This window comes from Falco punctatus (assembly GCF_963210335.1).
Source record: "Falco punctatus genome assembly, contig: scaffold_193, whole genome shotgun sequence".
NCBI lineage: Eukaryota > Metazoa > Chordata > Aves > Falconiformes > Falconidae > Falco > Falco punctatus.
In genome coordinates, this window is record NW_027660332.1 from 42068 (window position 1) to 64398 (window position 22331).

At 54.5% G+C, this 22331-nt stretch overlaps 1 protein-coding gene across 1 annotated transcript; it reads left to right on the plus strand.

Moving 5' to 3' along the window:
* Window positions 1–229: 229 nt before the first annotated feature.
* Window positions 230–22306, plus strand: LOC308057138 (IgGFc-binding protein-like; the record flags this gene model as incomplete). Its single annotated transcript, XM_080411289.1, has 18 exons — window positions 230–240; window positions 1159–2313; window positions 2360–2783; window positions 3027–3597; window positions 4490–5189; window positions 6141–6709; window positions 7254–7840; window positions 8579–9203; window positions 9770–9969; window positions 10452–10593; window positions 11160–11491; window positions 13033–13606; window positions 14047–14645; window positions 15180–15744; window positions 16300–16901; window positions 17846–18356; window positions 19532–19731; window positions 20441–22306. 18 exons carry the CDS (start codon window positions 230–232, stop codon window positions 21482–21484), a joined length of 9411 nt encoding a protein of 3136 aa, XP_080267415.1. The 3' UTR covers window positions 21485–22306.
* Between the last annotated feature and the right edge of the window lie 25 nt (window positions 22307–22331).

A 22331-nucleotide genomic window follows, 5' to 3' on the forward strand; every position in this document is an offset into this window, starting at 1 on the left:
TAAAAAACCCAAACCCCCAAAACCAAACAAAACCAAAACTCAAAAAAACAAACCCAAAAAAACAAAGCCCCAAAGAATCAAAATGAACCCTGAAACACCAAACCCCAAAACCCAAACAAAAACAAAATCCAAAACCCCCCAACCCCCAAAAAAACTAAAAAAGCAAACCCCAAACCAAACCAAAACCCAAAAAAACAAACCCCCAAAAAAGTCATGCAAAAAACCAAAAATGACCCCCAAGTAACCAAACCCCAAAACCCAAACAAAATCAAACCCCAAAAACCCCAAACCCCCAAAACCCCCCAAACCCAAAACCCCCCAAAAAAAACCCAAACCCCAAAATCCAAACCAAACCAAAACCCCCCAAAACAAACCCCCAAAACCCAACCAAATCAAAACCCAAAACCCAAACCCCAAAAAACCAAAATGAACCTCAAAACACCAAAACCCAAACAAAAAAAACACCCCAAAAACAAACCCCCAAAACCCCCCAAAATCAAAAAACCCTAAAAAACCCAAACCAAACCAAAACCCAAAAAACCCCAAAAAACCCAAAATGAACCCCAAAACACCAAACCTCAAAACCCAAACAAAAACAAAACCCAAAAAACCAAACCCCCAAACCCCCCAAAACCTCCCCCCAAAAAAACTCAAGAAAAAAACCCAAAACTTGCCCAAAAAAACCCAAAACTTGCCCCAAAAACCCAAAATTTGCCCCCCAAACCCCAAAACTTGCCCCAAAAAACCCAAAACTTGCCCCCAAAACCCAAAACTTTCCCAAAAAACCCCAAAACTTTCCCCAAAACCCCCAAAACTTTCCAAAAAAACCCCAAAATTTGCTCAAAAAAACCCAAAACTTGCCAAAAAAACCTCAGAACTTGCCCCCCAAACCCCAAAACATGTTCAAAAACCCCAAAACTTGCCCCCAAAACCCCAAAACTTGCCGCCAAACCCCAAAACTTACCCCAAAACTTGCCCCCAAAACCCCAAAACTTGCCCAAAAAACCCCAAAACTTGCTCAAAAAAAACCCCAAAATTGCCCCCAAACCTCAAAACATGCCCCAAAAAACCAAAACTTTCCCGAAAACCCCAAAACTTGCCCCAAAACCTATTTTCCCTGCTTCTCCCAGGCCTGTCCACTGCCACTTTCCGCGGCAGGGAGTTCCTGGCCGTCATCCCGCAGAATGACGATGAAGGCTCCAGCGCCTCCATCCAGCTCCTCCTCACCGCTTACGCCGACTCCACCACGGTGACGGTGACGACGCCACGTGGCACCTTCGCTGGCACCGTCACCCTCAGCCGAGACAAGACCTTCTCCCTCCGTGTCCCAAGCACCATGGAGCTTGTCGGCAGCCGCCTCTCCGATAAAGCCATCCTCATCCAGTCCACCAAGGACATCTCCGTCGTCACCCTCAACGCCAAGGCCCAGACTGCCGGCGCCACCGCCATCTTGCCGGTGGATAAACTGGGCAACAGGTATTACGTGGTGACACCGGTGGGAACCCGCAGCAGTGGCTTGAAGGAATTTGCTGTGGTGGCCGGGAAGACTCCAACCTCCATTTCCATGAAGGTCACAGGCACCTTCTACTACAGAGGGAGGAATTACTCCCCCGGCACCGTCCTCCACATACCCTTGAGCCCCTACCAAAGCCTCCAACTGCAAAGCACCCAAGATTTATCCGGCTCCGAGATCACGTCTGACCAGGCCATTGCGGCCTTCAGTGGACACTGCTGCGTCCAGACGTCCAGGAACTGCGATTATGTGGTTGAGCAACTTCTGCCCGTCCAGGCCTGGGGGACGGCCTACGTTGTCCCCCCCAACCCCTTGCAGAAGAAAGTAGACTTCGCCTATGTTGTGGCGGCCAAGAGAACCTCCATCACCTACAACAGGGGGAACGTGGCTTCCACTGAGAACATGGAGGCGGGGGGCATCCGCGTCTTCGAGGTCAACGAAAACTCACCGCTCTATGTCAGTGCCTCGGCCCCAATCCAGGTGCTTTTCTTCTTCACTGGCAACAAGAAAGGCTCCTATGTGCAAGACTCCTTCCTGGTCACCATCCCACCCATCTCCGCTCACTGCACGTCCTACCGCCTCAGCAGCCTGGATGAGTACAGTAACCACGCGGTCCTCGTTGCCCCTAACGCAGATGCCAGGACCATCACCCTCAACCAGAAGGTGAACAGGGCCATGTCCTGGACGGCCATTCCTGGCACAGACTTCTCCTGGGCCACCATCGCCATGAGCACCAGGATGAAAATCCAGAGTGCTGAGCACCAGCAGACACCCTTTGGGCTCCTGGTCTTCGGCTTCCGGCCCTACACCGGTTACGGTTTCACCGGTCTTTGCGCCACACGTAAGTCGGGCCAACGCATGGTTCCATCTTGCCAACGGCCAGGTCTTCTCAGTGGTCACCATTTCCCCCCCCCCCCCCCTCTTTTTTTCTGCAGCTTCTGCCATGTCTTCCTGTCAAGACTGGGGCTCCAGGGACGAGTGCACGTTGGTGGATGGGCAACACACTTGCCACCAAGAAACCTTCTCGACCTGCTGGGTCACTGGTGATCCCCACTACCAAACCTTTGATGGGAAAAGCTTTGATATCACGGGCACGTGCACCTACACCTTGACCAAGACCTGCGATTCGGATCCCACCCTGCCTGTCTTCAACATCGAGGCAAAAAACGAACACAGAGGCGTCCCGAAAGTCTCCTGTATCAGCTCCATGACCATCCGTGTCTATGACGTGACCATCACCGCGGTCAGGTCCGAGAATGGGATTGTGAGGGTATGTATGGAAATCTTCGAATCCAAGGCAATATTATGGTGTTTCACTGGAATAACGCGTTTCAGGATGATCTGAAGGGTCTTGTCCAACCAAAATGATTCTGTGATTTGCCGTGGGTCGGTGGGTGACGCTACTGCATGGTCGCCTCTTGCAGGAAGACACCTCAAAGCTTAAAGACCTCCATTTCTTGCCCCATGTTTGATGTTATCTGTGGTTGGTTGGGGTTTTTTTTGCCTCCTCCAGGTGAACAACCATCAGTCCCACCTTCCCATCTCCCTGGCCGAAGGGAGACTCCACCTGCAGCAGAAGGGCAAGTCCCTGCTGATCCAAACTGACTTTGGCCTGAAGATCCTCTACAACTGGGATGACCGCATGGTGATGAAGCTGCCCAGCAGGCTCGCTGGCAAAGTGTGCGGCATGTGCGGCAACAGCAACGGTGACCCCAGTGATGACTCCCTCATGCCCGATGGCAACTTGGCACAGGATGCCACGGAGCTGGCCCGCAGCTGGAGGGTGGCCAAGGAGAGCCACCACTGCTGGGACAGCTGCAGCGGGCAGTGCAGGCATTGCCCATGGGACAAGAAGGTGAAGTACCAGGGCGAGACATTATGCGGGTTGCTCACCCAGAGCGTGGGGCCCTTCAGGAACTGCCATACCACCGTCAGCCCCACCATCTACCTGAAAAACTGCATCTCGGACCTCTGCATGACTGATGGGCTCCACGTCACGTTGTGCCGAGCCCTCGAAGCCTACGCAGCCGACTGCCAGGAGGAGGGGATCACCATCCCTGACTGGAGGATGCTGGCGCGTTGTCGTGAGTAGCTCCCGGTTGGCAGGAAATCCTCCCCCCGGGTGGGCAGGGTGCTACAACCATAATTAAGGTGGGTGTCATCAAGGAGGGATGGGAATGAGCAGAAGACACAGGCATAAAAGGGAGATGGCATCAATAGGGATGTTTGTGTCTCCGCAAAGCTCTTGATCTCCCAAGCAAGGTGGGACCACCAGGGTCTTTTGAATTAGGCTGCACAAAGCTGGACCTGAAAAGGGCTGTGGGTCCCAAGCTTGCAGACTCATGGGCTGGAAAAGGTTGTTGCAACAAGTCCAAGCAGGAATCCCAGAAAGTCCAGGCAGACTCCAGAAAACCTATGTAGAAAGTCCAGAAGGTCCATATAGAAAGTCTGTGTAGAAACTCCAGAAGGTCCAAATCCCAAAGGTCTCAGTAGGAAGTCCATGAAGTCAGTGCAGACTCCCAAAAGTCTTTGCTGTAAGTCCAGAAAGTCCATGCAGAAGGTCCAGAAAGTTCTTTGAGACTTGGAAAATTCTCTGCTGAATGTCCAGCAAGTCCATTCAGAAGGCCCAGAAGCATGCCCATGCAGAAGGCCCAGGGAGTCTCTAGTGACTCCCAAAAATCTGCATAGATAGCCCAGGGAGTCCATGCAGACTTCAGGAACTGTGTCCAGGAGGTCCATGTGGAGGGTCCTGAAAGTCCACGCAGGCTCCACAAAGTACACATAAAATTCCAGGAGCTCCAAGCTCTTGGTGGTCTGCCACACCTTACGGCCAAGGAGTATTACCCCCACCCTGACCACAATGTCTCATCCCACCATGACCATGCAGTCCCATCCCACCATGACCACGCAGTCCCATCCCACCATGACCACGCTGTCCCATCCCACCATGACCGTGGTGTCCTGTCCCTTTGACAGCTCTCTCCTGCCCAAAGAACAGCAATTACACCACGTGTGGCCCTGCCTGCCCCACCACCTGCAATGCCGCCGCAGTGCCCACCGAGTGCAACACCTTGGCTTGCGTGGAGACCTGTGAGTGTCACGAGGGCTTCGTGTTGGATGGCAACGAGTGCGTCCCCCAGAGCGAATGCGGCTGTGTCTTTGAGGGTCTCCTCCACAGCCTCCACGAGGAGTTTTGGGCAGACAACACCTGCACCAAACGTTGCATCTGCGACGAGCAACACCAGAAGGCCATATGCCACCAGGCCAGCTGCCACGCTGAGGAAGAGTGCCGGGTGGAGGATGGCATCCGGGGTTGCTACCCCAAGAGATATGGGACCTGTGCCGCAGTCGGTGCCACCCACTACAAAAGCTTTGACGGTGCCGAGTTCATCTTCCAGGGCACATGCATGTACCAGCTGACAGGGTTGTGCAAGAAGACCCAAGGTCTGGTGGACTTCCAGGTGCTGGTGCAGAATGGCCGCCATGATGCCCAACTTCTGGGCTCCATCACTCTCGTCTTGGTCAAAGTCTATGGCAAAAACATTGAGATCAGCCAGGAACACCCCGGCAAAATCATGGTGCGTTTAGCAAATATTTATCTAAATTTCCATGTTCTTCCCTTTGCTCCTCACCTCAAACCTCCTCATCCAATTTCTCCTCTTCCACCCCCTGTTTTGTAATCTAATTTCCATGTTCTTCCCTTTCTGCTCCTCATCCCAAACCTCCTCATCCCATTTCTCCTCTTCCTCCCTTTTTTTATCTAATTTCCATGTTCTTCCCTTTCTGCTCCTCATCCCAAACCTCCTCATCCCATTTCTCCTCTTCCACCCCGTTTTTTATCTAATTTCCATCTTCTTCACTTTCTGCTCCTCACCCCAACCTCCTCGTCCCATTTCTCCTGTTCCACCCTCACTCCTCTTTTTTTTAAATCTAATTTCTACATTCTTCCCTTTCTGCTCCTCACCCCAAACCTCCTCATCCCATTTCTACTGGTCCACCCCTCGTTTTTTATCTAATTTCCACGTTCTTCACTTTCTGCTCCTCACCCCACACCTCCTCATCCCATTTCTCCTCTTCCACCCCCTGTTTTTTTCTAATTTCCATCTTCTTCACTTTCTGCTCCTCACCCTAACTTCCTCATCTCATTTCTCCTCTTCCACCCTCACTCCTCTGTTTTTTAGCTAAATTTCCACGTTCTTCACTTTCTGCTCCTCACCCCATTTCTTCTCTTCCACAATCACCCCTCTGTTTTTTTCTCGATGTTGAGTAACGCTGAGTATTTTCCTCCAACCACACCACTGAGATGATCCAGAGCTCCCAGATCTGTTTGCCCCACCAAGATGAGATTTAATTGACTAAACGTAAGGATCTCTACCTGAAGCTGGAGATCGCTGCATGATCGAACCTCCAGAGCCTCGGGCACCGTTCACCTCGAGGCTGGTGGCCAAAGGGTGTATTTGGGGCAGATGATTAAAACTGAAAAGGTTTCGTCTCCATAATTTATGTGCTTTGGTTGGAACAATTTTGGCAGTTGTGGCAGGAGACCAAGTTGCAGGTGGTGTGGAAACGTAATTTACCTTTACTATTAAGATATCAAATTTTAATTTTAATATTTTTTATTATTTTTTTTCTTTTGTCCCCAGATCAATGACCAGTTGGTCAACCTACCGTATCGCCACAAAGACTGGAAGATCTCCATCTACAGAGGTGGGCAGGAAGCGGTAGTAGAGACGGACTTTGGCCTCACCGTCACCTACGACTGGCAAAGCCAAGTCACCGTGTCAGTGCCGGGCATTTACGGAAACGCCCTGTGTGGCCTCTGCGGGAACTACAACGGGGAGGTGGGTGATGATATGATGACGAAGAACAACCAAGTGATATCAAACCCGGACGCCTTCGGGCACAGCTGGAAGGTGACCGACAAACAGGGTTGCGTCGAGCTGTCGAAGGTGACGTGTCCTACCGCCACAGCAGGGACGAGTTGTGAGATCATCATGGAAGCGGATGGACCCTTCAGAGCTTGTCACGCTCAGGTGGACGCCATCACATACTTCCAAGCCTGCACTCATGATTCCTGCCTCTTCCCGGACCAGGAAGATGTGATATGCCAGATTATCACCCGCTACACCGCTGCCTGCCAGGCTGCTGGCGTCACTGTCGAGAAATGGAGGACAGATGGTTTCTGCAGTAAGTTGGGCTAATTGGAGGAGGGGGGGGTGGCCTCCTGAGGGGTCACAAGCATCCAAGGGAACCCTAATCCTCAGCTAAACCCACGTAGGGACAAACCGGCAGTGGGAATCATCTCACTTCACGGTGCCTTATCCCACCCGAAGCCTTGGTCAGTCCCATCCTCTCTGTTCATGGCCAAGGCCCACAAACCCTTCCAAGGAACGAGATGTCTCATCCAGCTACGATGGGTCGAATAATTTAGCCCCATTAAGCATCGATTTCTTCTCATCGGCTCAAAACAAGAGGGCCAATCACCTGGATCACTCACAGGGCGAAACACACGAGATGCACCAAAAAAGTTCTAAATGGAGAGGAACCCTGCCTGAACCTTGATGAGGGACCAAACACGGGAGAGATTCTGTTGCTTGAGGGAACGTCCTCATGGTGGGATGGTCACCTGCATATGGTGAACCTCATCGCTGGGCACAATTGTGCCCCTTAATGGCAGGAAAATTGCAGGATGCAGCTCGTAATGTCCTTGCTCCTAACGACTCCCCTTGTCTCGCGGCAGGTATTTCATGTCCTGCCCACAGCCACTACGAGATCTGCGCCCAGGACTGCAGCGCGACTTGCAGCAGTGTCTACGCCCCCATGAAGTGCTCACAGCAGTGCAGGGAGGGCTGCGTGTGCGAGAAGGAGTTCGTCTTCAGTGGCGATGAGTGCATCCCCATGTCCCAGTGTGGCTGCCTGCATCAGGGCTTCTACTACAAGGTGGAGGAGACCTTCTTCCCCACCAAGCAGGAGAAATGCCACTGCCGGGTTGGTGGCACCGTGGAATGCGAGGAAGTTTCTTGCCCTGGCAGTGCTGAAGGCAAAGTTGTTGATGGTGTCTTACAATGCCCATCGGCTGAGCTCGGGGTCTGCGTGGCCACCGGTGACCACAACTATCTCTCCTTCGATGGGGTGGCTTTCAACATCTCAGGCACCTGCTCCTACATCCTCACAGAGACCTGCGGTGCAGACGATATTGAACCGTTTGTTGTGAAAATCAAGAAGGATGCCCGGCAGAAGAGGAAGGTCTCTGGCATCCAAGCGTTGTCCCTTGAAGTCTATGGGCTCACACTGACCTTGACGAAAGGCAAGACGGGAGCTGTCATGGTAAGGCTTCATGGTCCACCTCTTTCTGGGTGCAAGCACGCCAGTGGCAAAGTCTACAGGCTCATGTTGACTTTGCCATGAGGTCAGAGGGACGTGGTCGCGGCAGGTCCACACGTGGTGGCCCACCTCTTCTAGGGTGCAACCATGCTGATGTCAAAGTCTACAGGCTCATGTTGACTTTGCCATGAGGTGAGAGGGACACGGTCTCAGCAGGTCCATGCATGGTGGCCCACCTCTTCTAGGGTGCAATCATGCTGATGTCAAGAGTCTATGGGCTCCTGTTGACCTTGACACAAGGCGAGGTGGGAACCACCACAGCCAATCTGTGCTTTGGGGTCCATCTCTTGGAGTGCAAACGTTTTGGTGATGCCTACAGGCTCGCATTGACCTTGGTGTGAGGCAACAAGGGACCTGTTGTGGTGGGTCATGAGCCACAGCTGGACCCCTTTGTGGTGGCAAGTGTGCCAGTGTCAAGGTCTACAGGCTCATGTTGACTTGGGTGTGAAGCAAGAGCTGCACGGTCACAGTCATGTTTTGTGGTCCACCTCTTTGCGGTTGCAAGCACAGCATCCCAAAAAATTATTTTCCTGGGTGGAGGGGAGACCTCACCCCTGTCTCCAAGACAAAGCCATGCTCATCCCCACTTTGCCTTCCAGTTTCAAAGTGGGAGCCATAAATTCATTAACAGGTCTCTTGGAAGGTGTTTCCCCCCCGTGTTTTTTGCTCCTACCTCCTTAGCCTTCTCCTCCTGGCATCCCTGAGGCTCATTGGAGGATTTCTTTCTCCCTGTCCCAGGTGAACTCCATATCCTACCACCTCCCGGCCATCCTGAACGAGGGGCAGGTCCAGGTGCACCAACACGGGACAGGCGTCCTGCTTCAGACTGACTTCGGCCTCGTCCTACGCTATGACTTCCACCACCACGTGACTGTCACAGTCCCTCAGGGCTACCAGGGCTACCTTTGCGGGCTCTGTGGCAACTACAACGGGCAACTCAATGATGATTTCCTCCTCCCCAGTGGCCAAAATGCCCCTGACATGAAAGCCTTTGGCTCTGCCTGGAAAATGCCTGATGTGCCTTGCAGCGATGACTGCTCCAGGGATGACTGCCCTGCCTGCACGGTGCAGAAGCAGGTGGTCCTCCAGAAACCAAACTACTGCGGCATCCTCACGGTCCCAAAGGGCCCCTTCGACTCCTGCCACAATATCATTGACCCAACCCTCTATTTCCAAGCCTGCCTCCACGACCTCTGCCTCACTGAAGGGGACACCCATGTCCTCTCCCAGAGCATCCAGAGCTATGCCACCGCTTGCCAAGACGCCGGCGTCATCATTGACACTTGGAGAAGACCGCCTTTCCGTCGTAAGTGGGGGTTGCGGGTGGGGAACCTCCTCTTTGGCTGGGAAGTTGCACCTCGTTAGAATTAATTAGGGAAAATAGGCCAGGCTTTAGAATTTATTTGGAAGGGGCGTTGGGGCCAGGTGTCTGCGGTGACCACCTTCTGTGCAAAGGGTGATGAAAACACTGCTGTGGGGTGGGGAGGGCGATGGTGGCGTGCAAATAATCGCAACCAGGAAAAGCCAACGCAAGGAGGCGTGTTTTTGGTGGTGTTGGGGGATAAAGGAGGAAAGCCAACGCAAGCGCCAAGTGGGTGTGTTGTCATCAGTGTTTTGGACAAGCAGAAGACAATGCCGGTGTCAACCACAGGAGCCTTTTTGATCGCATTTGCAGCGAGTGGGAAAAGTCAACAGAAGCACCAACCAGGCGCATGTTTATTGGTGTGGGGTGTGGGCGGGAAGAGCTGGCACAAAGGAAAATTCATCTCGTTGACACCTGATTTGGCTGGTCCCACTCCTTCTCCAACCTTGCGCTGGCACCGCTTTTCCACCCAACGTTCAGCCTTGGGTTTCTTGTCCTTTTCATTCCAGCCCTCAGCTGTCCGGCCAACAGCAGCTACTCCCTCTGCTCCAACCTCTGCATCAACAGCTGCGCAGGGCTGGTAGATGCCTCCAAATGCCCCAAAACCTGCGTCGAAGGCTGCCGCTGCGATGAAGGGCTCGTCTTTGACGGGCAAAGCTGCGTTTCTGAGGACAAATGTGGAGGTTTTGTGGATGGGAGATACTACAAGGTAACGATCTCCTGAGCTTAGTTTAGGTTTATTGGGTTTTTTTAAATATTTTCCTCCTGCCTGCCCTTCAGCACATCGCTCTAAAGGGTATGCATCTGCAGCCCAAAGCTCCTTGCAGAAACAAAACAAAAATTCCCCTCTGCCGAGAGATTCTGGGGTTACCTACGAAGAAATTTGGGGCATTTCCATCTCTCTTATCACTTGACGTAACAGTGCTAGCGCCGATGAGGATGCTCAGATAGTAGCCATGCTTTCCACAGCTGAAGGTGCTAAATAACAACATAATTTTCCTTCAGAGGAGGTGGAAGAGGGCAAAGGGATGGTTGGGGGTTTTTTTCCTGCATTTTTTTTTCATGCAACAAAAGCAACAAATTCCTCAATATGCCATTTGCTTTTTCTCCCCTTCCACAATTTTTTACGGATTTACATGCCACACAGTTTGCTCTTCCCACTGTAATGCTTCGCAACCTCTTGCCCCGCAGCCCTATGAAACGGTCTTGAAGGACAACTGCCAGCAGCGCTGCATGTTTGTCCCCAGCAAAGGCTTGTCCTGCAGCAGCCATAGCTGCACCAACGACGAATCTTGTGAAATCCGGGATGGGATCTTGGGTTGCTTCAATCAAAGTAAGGAAAGATGGGGTTGCTTGAGCGGAAAAAAAAGAAATCAAAAGGGATCTTGAAGCCAGAGCAGATCCTGCAGCTGGGCGGGGTGTTTAATTTTGAGGTGCAAACCCTCCAGCAAGGGGAGACAGAGGTGAGAGATCCCTCCTCCAACCCTGAGAAGGGGCCAGGGATGTGGTGGGAAAAATTTGGAGGAGCAAAGTGCTTCAGAAAAGCCACCTCTTGGCTTTGCATTCACTCACGTGTCCTGGTTGAACCATGGTGGTATCTGGTTCTTGAAGGATGCATGGGAGCTAGGGTAAGGATGAACCCAACCTCAAGATGTTTTTCCAAGGAATGGAGAGGGAAAAGACAGCTGAAAAGGGGAAAATTGGATTCAGTGATGGATTATTGTTGCTCTGATTTATGTCTTGGAGCCACCAATCTCCTGCCAAAGCCCAAGGGGGAGCAGAGGACACTTGGTGGAACCTCAGCCCTGGTGAAGATGCTTGGCTTGCAGGGATGGCATGGGATGTGCCCCTCACCAGGACACCTCCCATGGTTTCTCCCATAGTTTCTCCTCTTTCCAGACCCCTGCAAAGCCCTTCAGTGCCGGCCCAAGGAGAGGTGTAAGGTGAAGGACGGCCAAGTCAAGTGTGTCCCATCCCAGGTCAACACTTGCTGGGCTTGGGGTGACCCCCACTACCGCACCTTCGATGGGCTCGATTTTGACTTCCAAGGCACCTGCACCTACACCATGGCTGAATCCTGCGGGAACGACACCACACTGGTGCCCTTCAAGGTGGAGGGCAAGAATAACATCCGTGGTGGGGTGAAATCCGTCTCCTATGTCAGCTTGGCCAACATCAAGGTCTACGGCCAAGAGATCTCCATCCGCCAGAAGGAAGTTGGCAAAGTCAGGGTGAGTTGGCCCAAAATGGAGGGGAAATTGGTCTTTTCCCACCTCTTTTCTCACCCATCTCTTCCCTACCTCCTTTTTTATCCCTCTCCTCTGCCACGTCCAACACCTCTTCCTGCTCCGTCAGGGCCACCAGTAGTTTTGGCTGAATCGGTCAAACTGGAACGTGGATTTTGGAAGTGCTGGGATACGCTGGGAATATGCTGCCTTGCATGGGGCTACCTGAGGTGGTTTTCTGCCTCTTGGGGAAGCCCAAACCGCCAAAGGTGGCTGCAGTAGATCTCCAAGAAACCTCAAAGTGGGTGGGACCACCCCCCTGGGAGGTTTGTGGTGGCAGCCAGTGCAGGCGAGGTGGGTAAGGCAAAAGCAAAGCCTGATGCAGGCAGTGATGTTGACGCAGGCAGTGATGTTGACGCAGGCAGTGATGTCGATACAGGCAGTGATATCATGAAACTGGGGAGGTTTTGACACACAGAAGCTCCTGACAAGGGTTGTCCCCAAGTGTGGATCTTGCCCAGAGAGCGCAGAGCTCATGGTTGCATGCTGCGATGGTGGCAGCTCCCTGCAGTGGGTGATTGCACATTGTAGCAGTGCCGCAGCAGCAACTGCCTGCTGCAGCGGGTGACTGCGTGCTGTGGTAGTGCTGCAAGACTTACTGCACACCCTAGTGAATGGTTGCATGCTGCAGAAGTTGCTTGCACGCTGCAGCAGATGGTTGCATGCTGCAGCAGGCAGTTATGCTCCTTGACACCGCTTGCACACCATGGCGGGCTGGGACACTATCGCATTGCACCCTGCAGCATGCACGTAAGCAGGGATTCCATGTCCCCAGCCTTGCTGCAGCAGGTTGCAGGCTGCAGTAGAAATTGCACACTGCAGCATTGCTGGGGGGGGGGGGGAGTTACGTGCCACTGTATCACTGCAATGGGGCATTGTGTGCCGTAGTGGGCAGCTGCGGAAAGACATTGCACGCCGCTGTGAAGTGGTTGCATGCCGCTGTGTCCCCACGGCAAGGCAGCTGTGTGCTGCAGCACCCCACTAGCGATTGACTGCTGCAGCGAGCGACTGCACGCCACAGCAAAGGGGTGGCACACAGCAGGGAGCAGCGGCTGCAGAGGCAATTGCATGCCGCAGCGAGGGGGTTGTGTGCGGCAGTGAGCAGTGGCAGCAGAAGTGGTTGCACACTGCAGCAACGGTATGGCACACAGCAGCAAACAGTGGCTGCAGAAGTGATTGCATGCCACAGCGAGGGGGTTGTGCATGGCAGGGAGCAATGACAGCAGAAGCAGTTGCACACTGCAGCAACGGGATGGCACACAGCAGTGAGCAGTGGCTGCAGATGTGATTGCACGCCACAGCAAGGGGGTTGTGCATGGCAGTGAGCAATGGCAGCAGAAGCGATTGCACGCTGCAGTGACGGGATGGCAGGCAGCAGCAAGCAATGGCAGCAGAAGCGGTTGCATGCCGCAGTGAGGGTGTTGCAGACCCCGAGACCACATGGGTGCACGTGCTCAGCGCTCACATTCGCTGCTCCCCACTGGCAGGTGAATGGAGTGGTGACGCTGCTCCCAGTGGTCCTGGAGAACGAGAAGGTGCGGGTCTTCCAGAGTGGGCTCAGCGCGGTGCTGGATACGGACTTTGGGCTCCGGGTGACGTACGACTGGAACTGGCACCTAATCATTGACCTCCCCAGCAGCTACTACAAACATACCTGCGGCCTCTGCGGCAACTACAACCTCAAGCCTGAGGATGACGTCCCCCAGGGTGGCGGTGACCTCACCGCCGTGCTGGCCTGGGCTGAAGGCTGGAAAGTTCCAGACGATGACGATCCGTTTTGCTGGGATTATTGTGAAGGCACCTGCCCGGTGTGCGAGGAGGAGAAGAGGGAGCTGTATGGCGGCAACCAGTACTGCGGACTCATCAAAAAAACCTTCCAGGGGCCCTTCCAGGCTTGCCATGACATCGTCAAGCCCAAAGATTTCTACCGCAACTGCCTCTATGACGTGTGCATGAGTGACGGGGCGAAGCAAATCCTCTGCCAGGTGCTGGAGGCTTACGCATCCACCTGCAAGAAGCACGGGGTTGTCGTGCATGACTGGAGGACACCCTCAGGCTGCCGTAAGCGATGGGTTTCCTTCTCGCTCTGCGTGGTGGGGCGTTTTCTTTGGCAGAGAAAGGGAACATCTAGAACAGGATCAGGCATGGGAAGCGCTTGGGGTTATTTGCACAGAGGAGCGTCCAGCTCCAGGGTGTTGCACGTCGATTTACTCGGTGCGTTAACATGGTGCAACATCCAACTGGGGGGGGGTGGGGGGTGTTGCATGCAAAGCACTTGGTGCGTTCACACAGTGCTATATCCATCTCCCAGACACTGCACACCATGCGTTCAATGCTCTTCTCTCCATGCAAGACCCAGTCCCCGCGGTGTTGCATGCCAAGCACCCAGCACTTTCGCGCAGTGCAAATTCCATCCCTGGTGCGTGAGCTCTTCGTAGCACCCACGTGCTGCTGCTGCTGCTGCATTTCCCCCTCTAATTCGCCCCATTGCCTCCCCACAGCATTACCCTGCCCCCAAAACAGCCACTACGAAGCCTGTGGCAATGCCTGCCCAGCCACGTGCGCCAACCGAGACGCGCCTACCAACTGCATCCAACCCTGTGTAGAGACATGTGCCTGCAACGAGGGCTACGTCCTCAGTGGTGGCCAGTGTGTGGCCATGGCCAGCTGCGGCTGCACCCGTGATGGCCGCTACTACCGCCCCGGTGAAGAGTTTTGGGGTGATGAGTCCTGCCATTCTTGGTGCAAGTGTGACCCAGATTTGGGCATGGTGGTGTGCAAGGAAACCAGGTGCAAGGCAGACGAGACATGCACCGTGGTGAATGGCGTGCGGCGGTGTGTGGCCAAGACCCGCTCAATCTGCGTGGCCACTGGTGACCCCCATTACACCACCTTCGACGGGCGGCGCTATGATTTCATGGGCACCTGCATCTACCAGTTGGCTGCTCTCTGCTCTGACGACCCCACCCTTGTCCCCTTCACTGTCACTGTACAGAACAACAACCGGGGCAGCCACGTGGTCTCCTACACCAAGGAGGTCACCTTGAATGTCTACAACATGACCCTCAGCCTCAGCCAGATGCACCCCCAGAAGCTCCAGGTAGGGGAAGGTGAGGGGCTGGTGAGTTGCAAGGTCATTGCAAGGCATCTGGGTGGGCTGCATGGTCCTCGTATGGTGTTTGGGTGGGTGACAAGGTCATGCATGGCAGCAGGTTGGGTTGCAAGGGGATCGCGTGGCATCCTGGTGAGTGGCAAGGTCGTTGCAAGGCATCTGGGCGAGTTGCAAAGTTGTTGCATGGTGTCTGGATGGGCTGCACAGTTGTGGCGTGACATTTGGGTGGGCTGCAAGCACTTTGCATGGAGCCAGGGTAGGTTGCAAGCTCGTAATGTGATGTTCAGGTGGGCTGCAAGCTGATGGCCTGATGCCTGGTTGGTTTGCGAGGTCATTGCTTGGCATTTGGGTGGATTTCGAGGTTGTTTGGCATACAGCTGAGTTGCAAGCTGGGTGCATGACCTCTTGGTGTGCTTCAAAGTCCTTGTGAGGTGTGTTTGTGGGTTTCAAAGTCCTTGTGTGGTGTCTTGGTGGGCTTCAAAGTCCTTGCATGACATCACACAACCTGTGATTCCCTTCCAGCTCAACGGGATCCTGATGGACCTGCCCTTCAGCCATGGCAATAAGCTCCACGCCTACCTCAGAGGCGTCCACGGCTTCATCAAGACCGACTTTGATGTCATCGTCACCTTCGACTGGTACAGCTACGCCAGGGTCATCCTCCCCAGCACCTACTCTCAGGCTGTCTGTGGCCTCTGCGGCAACGCCAACGGCGACCCCCAGGATGACTTCGTGTTGCCCAGCGGGCAGCTGGCTGCCGACGAAATCCAATTTGCCGACTCCTGGAAAGTGGCCGACGTCCCCGGTTGCCAGGCCGGTTGCACCGAGAATTGCGAAGTTTGCACCGAAGCGCAGAAACGCACCTACCAGGGTGACAAACACTGCGGGATCCTGATAAAGAAGTGGGGACCCCTCGCTGCCTGCCACGACGCCATCAACCCAGCCCCCTACTTCAATGATTGTCTCTTTGACGCTTGCATCTACAAGGGGCATCAGGACATTGTCTGCCAGGCCATCAGCGCCTACGTCACCGCCTGCCAGAGCCAGGGCATCCGCATCAAGCAGTGGCGCACTGCCATCTTCTGCAGTACGCAGGGTTCAGGGCGGGGGGGGCGGCTGAGGGTTGCAGGTGCTGGTGCGGGCAGTGTATTGCATGCATGGAGGTGTTTGCAGTATTGCACGCACAGAGGTGTTTGCTGTATTGCATGCGCGTAGGCAGTTGGTGTATTGCACACACAGAGGCAGTCGGTGTATTGCATGTACTGAGGCACTCGGTGTATTGCATGCACAGAGGCGGTCAGGGTATTGCACACATGGAGGCAGTGAGTGTATTGCATGCACAGCAGTGGTGTATTGCATGCACAGAGGCAATCAGGGTATTGCACACATGGAGGCATTTGCTGTATTGCATGTGCATAGGCAGTTGGTGTATGGCACGTACTGAGGTGGTCGGTGTATTGCACGCGCAGAGGCGTTTGCTGTATTGCATGTGCAGAGGTATTTGCTGTATTGCACACGCAGAGGCAACCGGAGTGTATTGCACGCGTGGAGGCATTTGCTGTATTGCACGCATGGAGGCAGTCAGGGTATTGCCCGCATGACACTTCTGCAGCCCTCAGACCCTGATTTCTCTTCTCCCTAGGTCCCATCTGCCCCCCGAACCAGCACTACGAGCTCTGCGGCCCCCCCTGCCCCGCCACCTGCCGCGGGCAGCGAGAGGCAGAAGAATGCGACGACCCCCACCGTTGCACTGAAGGCTGCTTCTGCGACGAGGGCTCCTTCCTCAGTGGTGACACCTGCGTCACCTTGCCCCACTGCGGCTGCTTGCACCAGGGGCGCTACTACAAGGCGGGTGAGGAGTTTTACTCCTGCCCCAACTGCAGCGAGCGTTGCACTTGCAAAGCCAATGGGGCGGTGGAATGCCGACCGCAGGGCTGTGCAGCCGGCGAGGTGTGTGCGGTGCAGGATGGGGTGCAGGGCTGCTACTCCCACGAGTGCGGCCTCTGCCAAGTGCTGGGGGCCGTTTCCTACCGCACCTTCGACGGGCATTCACTGAGTTTCGCCGGCACCTGCACCTACACACTGGCAGCCGTTGAGGCTACCGGCCCCAGCGACGCACTGATGCCCTTCAAGGTGGAGGTGGAGAAGGAGAGCGGCCAGGGGGCACCCGTCATCCGCCAGCTGCTGGTCACCGTGCGTGGTGTCACCGTGGGCATGGCCAGGGGCACCTCGTGGGAGGTGACGGTGAGTGGGGCTGCTTCAGGGGGCAAAAACCATTGGGGAGGGGGGCAAAAACCACATGGGGGTGCAAAGCAGGGCATGCAAACGCATCTTTAGCTTGCAGATGGTCTCCTGGGGTGCACAGCAAGGGGTGCGAGCCCTGCTTTGGGGTGCAAAAACCTCTTTGGGGTGCAAGCTCTGCCTTGGGGTGTAAACCTTTACTTTGGGGTGCAAAATCTTTACTTTGAGGTGCAAAAATCTTTAATGTGGGGTACAAAAATCTTTACTTTGGGGTGCAAAAATCTTTACTTTTGGGTGCAAGCCTTTCTTTGGGGTGCAAAACCCACTTCGGGGTGCAAAGCAGGGCATGCAAACACCTCTTTAGTTTGCAGATGCTCTCCTGGGGTGCACAGCGAGGGGTGCAAGCCTTGCTTTGGGGTGCAAAAACCTCTTTAGGGTGCAAACCTTTCCTTTGGGGTGCAAAAATCCTTTGCTGTGCAAAAATCTTTGCTTTGGGGTGCAAAAACCTTTCCCTTGGGGTGCAAGCCCTGCTTTGGGGTGCAAATCTTTCCTTTGGGGTGCAAACCTTTACTTTAGGGTGCAAAACCTTAACTTCAGGGTGCAAAACCCACTTCGGGGTGCAAAGCAGGGCATGCAAACATCTCTTTAGCTTGCAGATGCTCTCCTGGGGTGCACAGTGAGGGGTGCAAGCCTTGCTTTGGGGTGCAAAAACCTCTTTAGGGTGCAAACCTTTCCTTTGGGGTGCAAAAATCCTTCGCTGTGCAAAAATCTTTGCTTTGGGGTACAAAAACCTTTCCCTTGGGGTGCAAGCCCTGCTTTGGGGTGCAAAACCCACTTTTGGTTGCAAAGTGGGGCGTGCAGACCCTGCTTGGGGGCACACACACACACCCGCTTCCCCCTGAATGTATTGAATAATTAATCAGTTCATCCCCCCTCCCCCCCTGCAGGTGGACGGCGAGCAGCACCTTCTGCCACTGACGCTGGCCGAGGGCGCTGTGACGGTGTCCCAGGAGGGCGCCCACCGGGTGCTGCGGGTGCGCGACGGCCTCAAGCTCCTCTACGACGGTGATGCCTATGCACTGCTCACCATCCCCGATGCCTACCGCCAGCGCACCACTGGCCTCTGCGGCAACTTCAACAGCGATGCCAGCGATGACCTCAGTGCCCCCCAAGAGCTGGGGGATGCCTGGGGCACCCTCACAGACACCTGCACCCACGGCTCCCCTCCCCCCACCTGCCCTTCTGACCTCCTGGGACCCTGCGCCTTGCTGACGGAGCCGACGGGACCCTTTGCTGGGTGCCACGCGGTGGTGACACCGCAGGAGTACCTGGAGGGCTGCAAGCAGGAGCAGTGCACACAAGGCACCAAGGCACTGTGCCACAGCCTGCAGGCCTACGCCGCTGCTTGCCAGGCCGCCGGCGGGCAGCTGCAAGAGTGGCGGGAGGCTGCCAACTGCCGTGAGTTGCGGGGGGAGCAGGGGGGGGCATGTGCCGCGTTGGCAGTTCAGCAAGGGAAAACTGGCTGCATGCGGTGGGTTGGCAGTTCTGCAAAAAGAAAGAGATTGCATGCACCACATTTGCATTCCCACAAGGAAAAAGTGGTTGCATGCAGCCACTGCAGCGGTTGCATGCAGTGGGTTTGCAGTTCTGCAAGGAAAAGCAATTGCATGCAGCAGGTTTGAATTTCCACAAGGAAAAAGCAGTTGCATGCAGTGGGCTTGCAGTTCTGCACGGGAGCAGTGCTTGCATGTGGTGGGTTTGCAGTTCTGCAAAAAGAAAGCAGTTGTATGCAAAAGGTTTGCACTCCCACAAGGAAAAAGTAGCTGCATGCAGTGGGTTTGCAGTTCTGCAAGGGAAAAGCATCTGCATGCGGTGGGTTTGCAGTTTTGCAAGAGAAAAAGCAGTTGCATGCAGCAGGTTTGCATTCCCACAAGGCAAAAGCAGTTACATGCAGCAGGTTTGCAGTTCTGCAAGAGAAAAAGTAGTTCCATGCACCAGGGTTGCATTCTCACAAGGAAAAAGTGGTTGCATGCAGCAGGGTTGCATTTCTACAAGGGAAAGCAGCAGCTGCATGCAGCGAGTTTGCATTTCTTCAAGGAAAAGTGATTGCATGCAGCAGGTTTGCAGTTCTGCAAGGGGAAAAAAAGCGGTTGCATGCACCTGGTTTGCATTTCCGCAAAGGAAAAGTGGTTGCATGTAGCACGTTTGCATTTCTGCCAGGAAAAGCAGTTGCATGCAGCTGCTTTGCATTTTTGCAAGGGAAAAGCAGTTGCATGCAGCGGGTTTGCAGTCCTGCAAAGGAGCCACAGATGCCTGCAGCTGCTCTTTACTTTTGCAGACTTGGAAGGTGGAAAAGCAGCTGTGCGCAGCTGTGCCTTGATTTTCAGTTCTCGGCCTGGTTCTGCAAATTTTAACCGGGGGGGGGCATCCCCTGCATGCAAAACGTTGCATTTTTTTGCAAGAAGCAAGAGTTTCACCGGTTCGATGGGCGCATTTTTTGCAAGGGGAGGCACTTTGCATGCAGCACCTGCCCCAGGGCGCTATTCCCTCTTGCCACGAGTCCTGCTGAGGGCTTTTTCCTGGGAAAAGGAGAAACTAAAGGAATAAACCTGCTGTTTTACCCCCCCCCGCAGCCCTCTCCTGCCCGCCCAACAGCCACTATGAGCTCTGCACCCGCAGCTGTGACCATGCCTGCGCCAGCGTCTTGGGCAGTGCCCCATGCACTGCCAAGTGCTTCGAAGGCTGCCAGTGTGACAGCGGCTTCCTCTTCAACGGCAACGAGTGTGTCGTGCCCGAGGCCTGCGGCTGCATGCACCATGGCCGCTACTTCAAGGTGGGTGCTGCGGGGGAGGGTTGCACCCGTGAGGTGTGAGCACGGCACCCTTGCACGCCCCGCAGGTGCTTGCACCCTTGCAAGGGGAGTGTTGCACTCTTGCACACTCTGTGGGTGTTTGCACCCTTGCAAAAAGGGAGTGTTACAACCTTGCACACTCTGTGGGTGCTTGCACCCTTGAGAAAGGGGAGTGTTGCACCCTTGCATGCCCCAGGGTGCTTGCACCCTTGCAAAATGGGAGTGTTGCACCTTTGCATGCCCCACAGGTGTTTGCACCCTTGCAAAAAGGGAGTGTTGCACCCTAGCACACCCCAGGGTGCTTGCACCCTTGCAAGGGGAGTGTTGCACCCTTGCATGCCCCATGGGTGTTTGCACCCTTGCAGGGCAAGTGTTGCACCCTTGCACACCCCAGGGTGCTTGCACCCTTGCATGCCCCATGGGTGCTTTCACCCTTGTGAGAGGAGCATTGCATTCTTGCACACGCAGCATTTCTGCACGCATGCAATGCTTGCAAGGTGCACATGGGTTGCACGCAGCATTTCTACACATTTGCAAGGAGCACACAAGTTGCACGCAGCCTTTCTGCTTGCGATGCTTGCAATGCTTGCAAGGAGCACACAGGTTGCATGCGGTGGTTCTTCCCAGATTTTGCCATCTTTGCACGGGGACACCGGTCGCAGATGCTGTCCCTGCCTGTCTCGCCTCACAGATCGCCCAGACCGTCCTCTCCCCTGACTGCAGCAAGCGCTGCAGATGCCAGGCGGCAGGTGGCATGCAGTGCCAGGAGGCCGGTTGCCCCTTTGGCAAAGTCTGTGGCATGAGGAACGGTGTCCGCACCTGCGTGGAGCAACTGGGACGTTGCCTTTTGGCCCCCGCCACCCACTTCGTCTCCTTCGATGGAGCCACCGGCACCACCGTGGCCACCGGCATCTACGTGGCATCCACCTTGTGTGACCCTCACGATGCCGCTTGGTTCCGGCTCTTGGCAGATGTTGGGGAGAAGGGGGAGCGGCCAGCTGTGGCGGCCCTGCATCTCTTCAGCTCCAAGGCCTTCGTCACCATCAAGAGGGACCAGAAGGTCTGGGTAGGTCACCCCCATCCTGCTGCCACCCAGAATGTCCCCCCTGCCCTTTGCGCTCACCAACATCCACGTGGTTTCCACCAAAATCCACAAGGTTGCCACCAAAATCCATGTGGTTTCCACCAAAATCCACAAGGTTTCCACCAAAATCCAGGTGGTTTCCACCAAAATCCAAGTGGTTTCCACCAAAATCCATGGTTGCCACCAAAATCCACGCATTTTCCACCAACATCCATGTGGTTTCCACCAAAATCCATGTGGTTTCCACCAAAATCCACAAGGTTTCCACCAAAATCCAAGTGGTTGCCACCAAAATCCATGGTTGCCACCAAAATCCACGCATTTGCCACCAAAATCCACGCATTTGCCACCAACATCCATGCGGTTTCCACAAAAATCTACATGGTTTCCACCAACATCCACGTGGTTTCCACCAATATGTTGCAAGGTCCATGGGTGGGGCTGTCCTCCTTGCCATCATCACCAGCTGGCCAAAACCCTTGGCCCGTCCCTTCATTTGGACTCAATTTGCCCTTTTCCCACCAATTTCCCACAAGGGAAGGACCTGCCTGCGTTGTCCCTCCTCCCACCGTCCCCTCCACATCTCCCCGCAACCACCCGACCCTTCGTTTTCCTTCAAATGGCCTTTTTTTCCCAAAAAATTCCACCTAAGCAAAGGCTACGAAGATGCCACCTTCATCCCAATGTCAGCACAAGATCTCCCGTTGACCCATCCCTTCATTTTAACCCAGCTCCCTGTTTTTCCCCGCAATTCCTTCCATGGGGAGCATCCACCTCTGCTTTTCTTCATCCCATCCCCAAACCATCTCCACTCATCGAGCCTTTCCTTCATTTGGACCAAACCAGCCCTTTTTTCCAGCTGTGGGCCACCCATGGGTGCTGTCCTCCATCCCACCCTCACCAAGAGATGTTGGCGCATCTCCTCAGCCATTTAAATTGACCCAAATTTCCTCTTTTCCTGGGTAATTTCACCTCAAGGAAGCACCCATGGGTGCCTACCTTCACACAAGACCCCCTCTCCCACCTCCACATGGGGATCCCAAATGGCCAGATCCCCATCCTGATCCCCAGCAGGATGGAATCCCACCGGATCAACCCTGGCTGCCCATCTCCATCCCACCTTCTGCCCTTTCAGGGCGCTTCGCCCCATCCTTACGATGGTGGGACTTCACCCCATGTTGGGTTCCACCACCCTGGAGAAGGACAGTGGTGGAGAAATGACCCAGGTCCTGGCGGTTTCATCCTGATTTATATTTTATTTTGATATTATTTATTTATTGAAATATTTGTTGCGTTGTATAGAGGCAGAATCACCCTCTTGGTGTCTTCTCCAGGTCAACGGGGTCCCAGCCAACCTCCCTGTTGACATCCCCACCATGGTGACCATCACCGAGAACGAAGGCACCATCTGGGTCACCCTCCAACCCAAAGTCATCATCGGCCTCAGCCCCGATGGCGAGATGATGATGAAGGTGGGGCAGAACCTGAGCAAACGCCT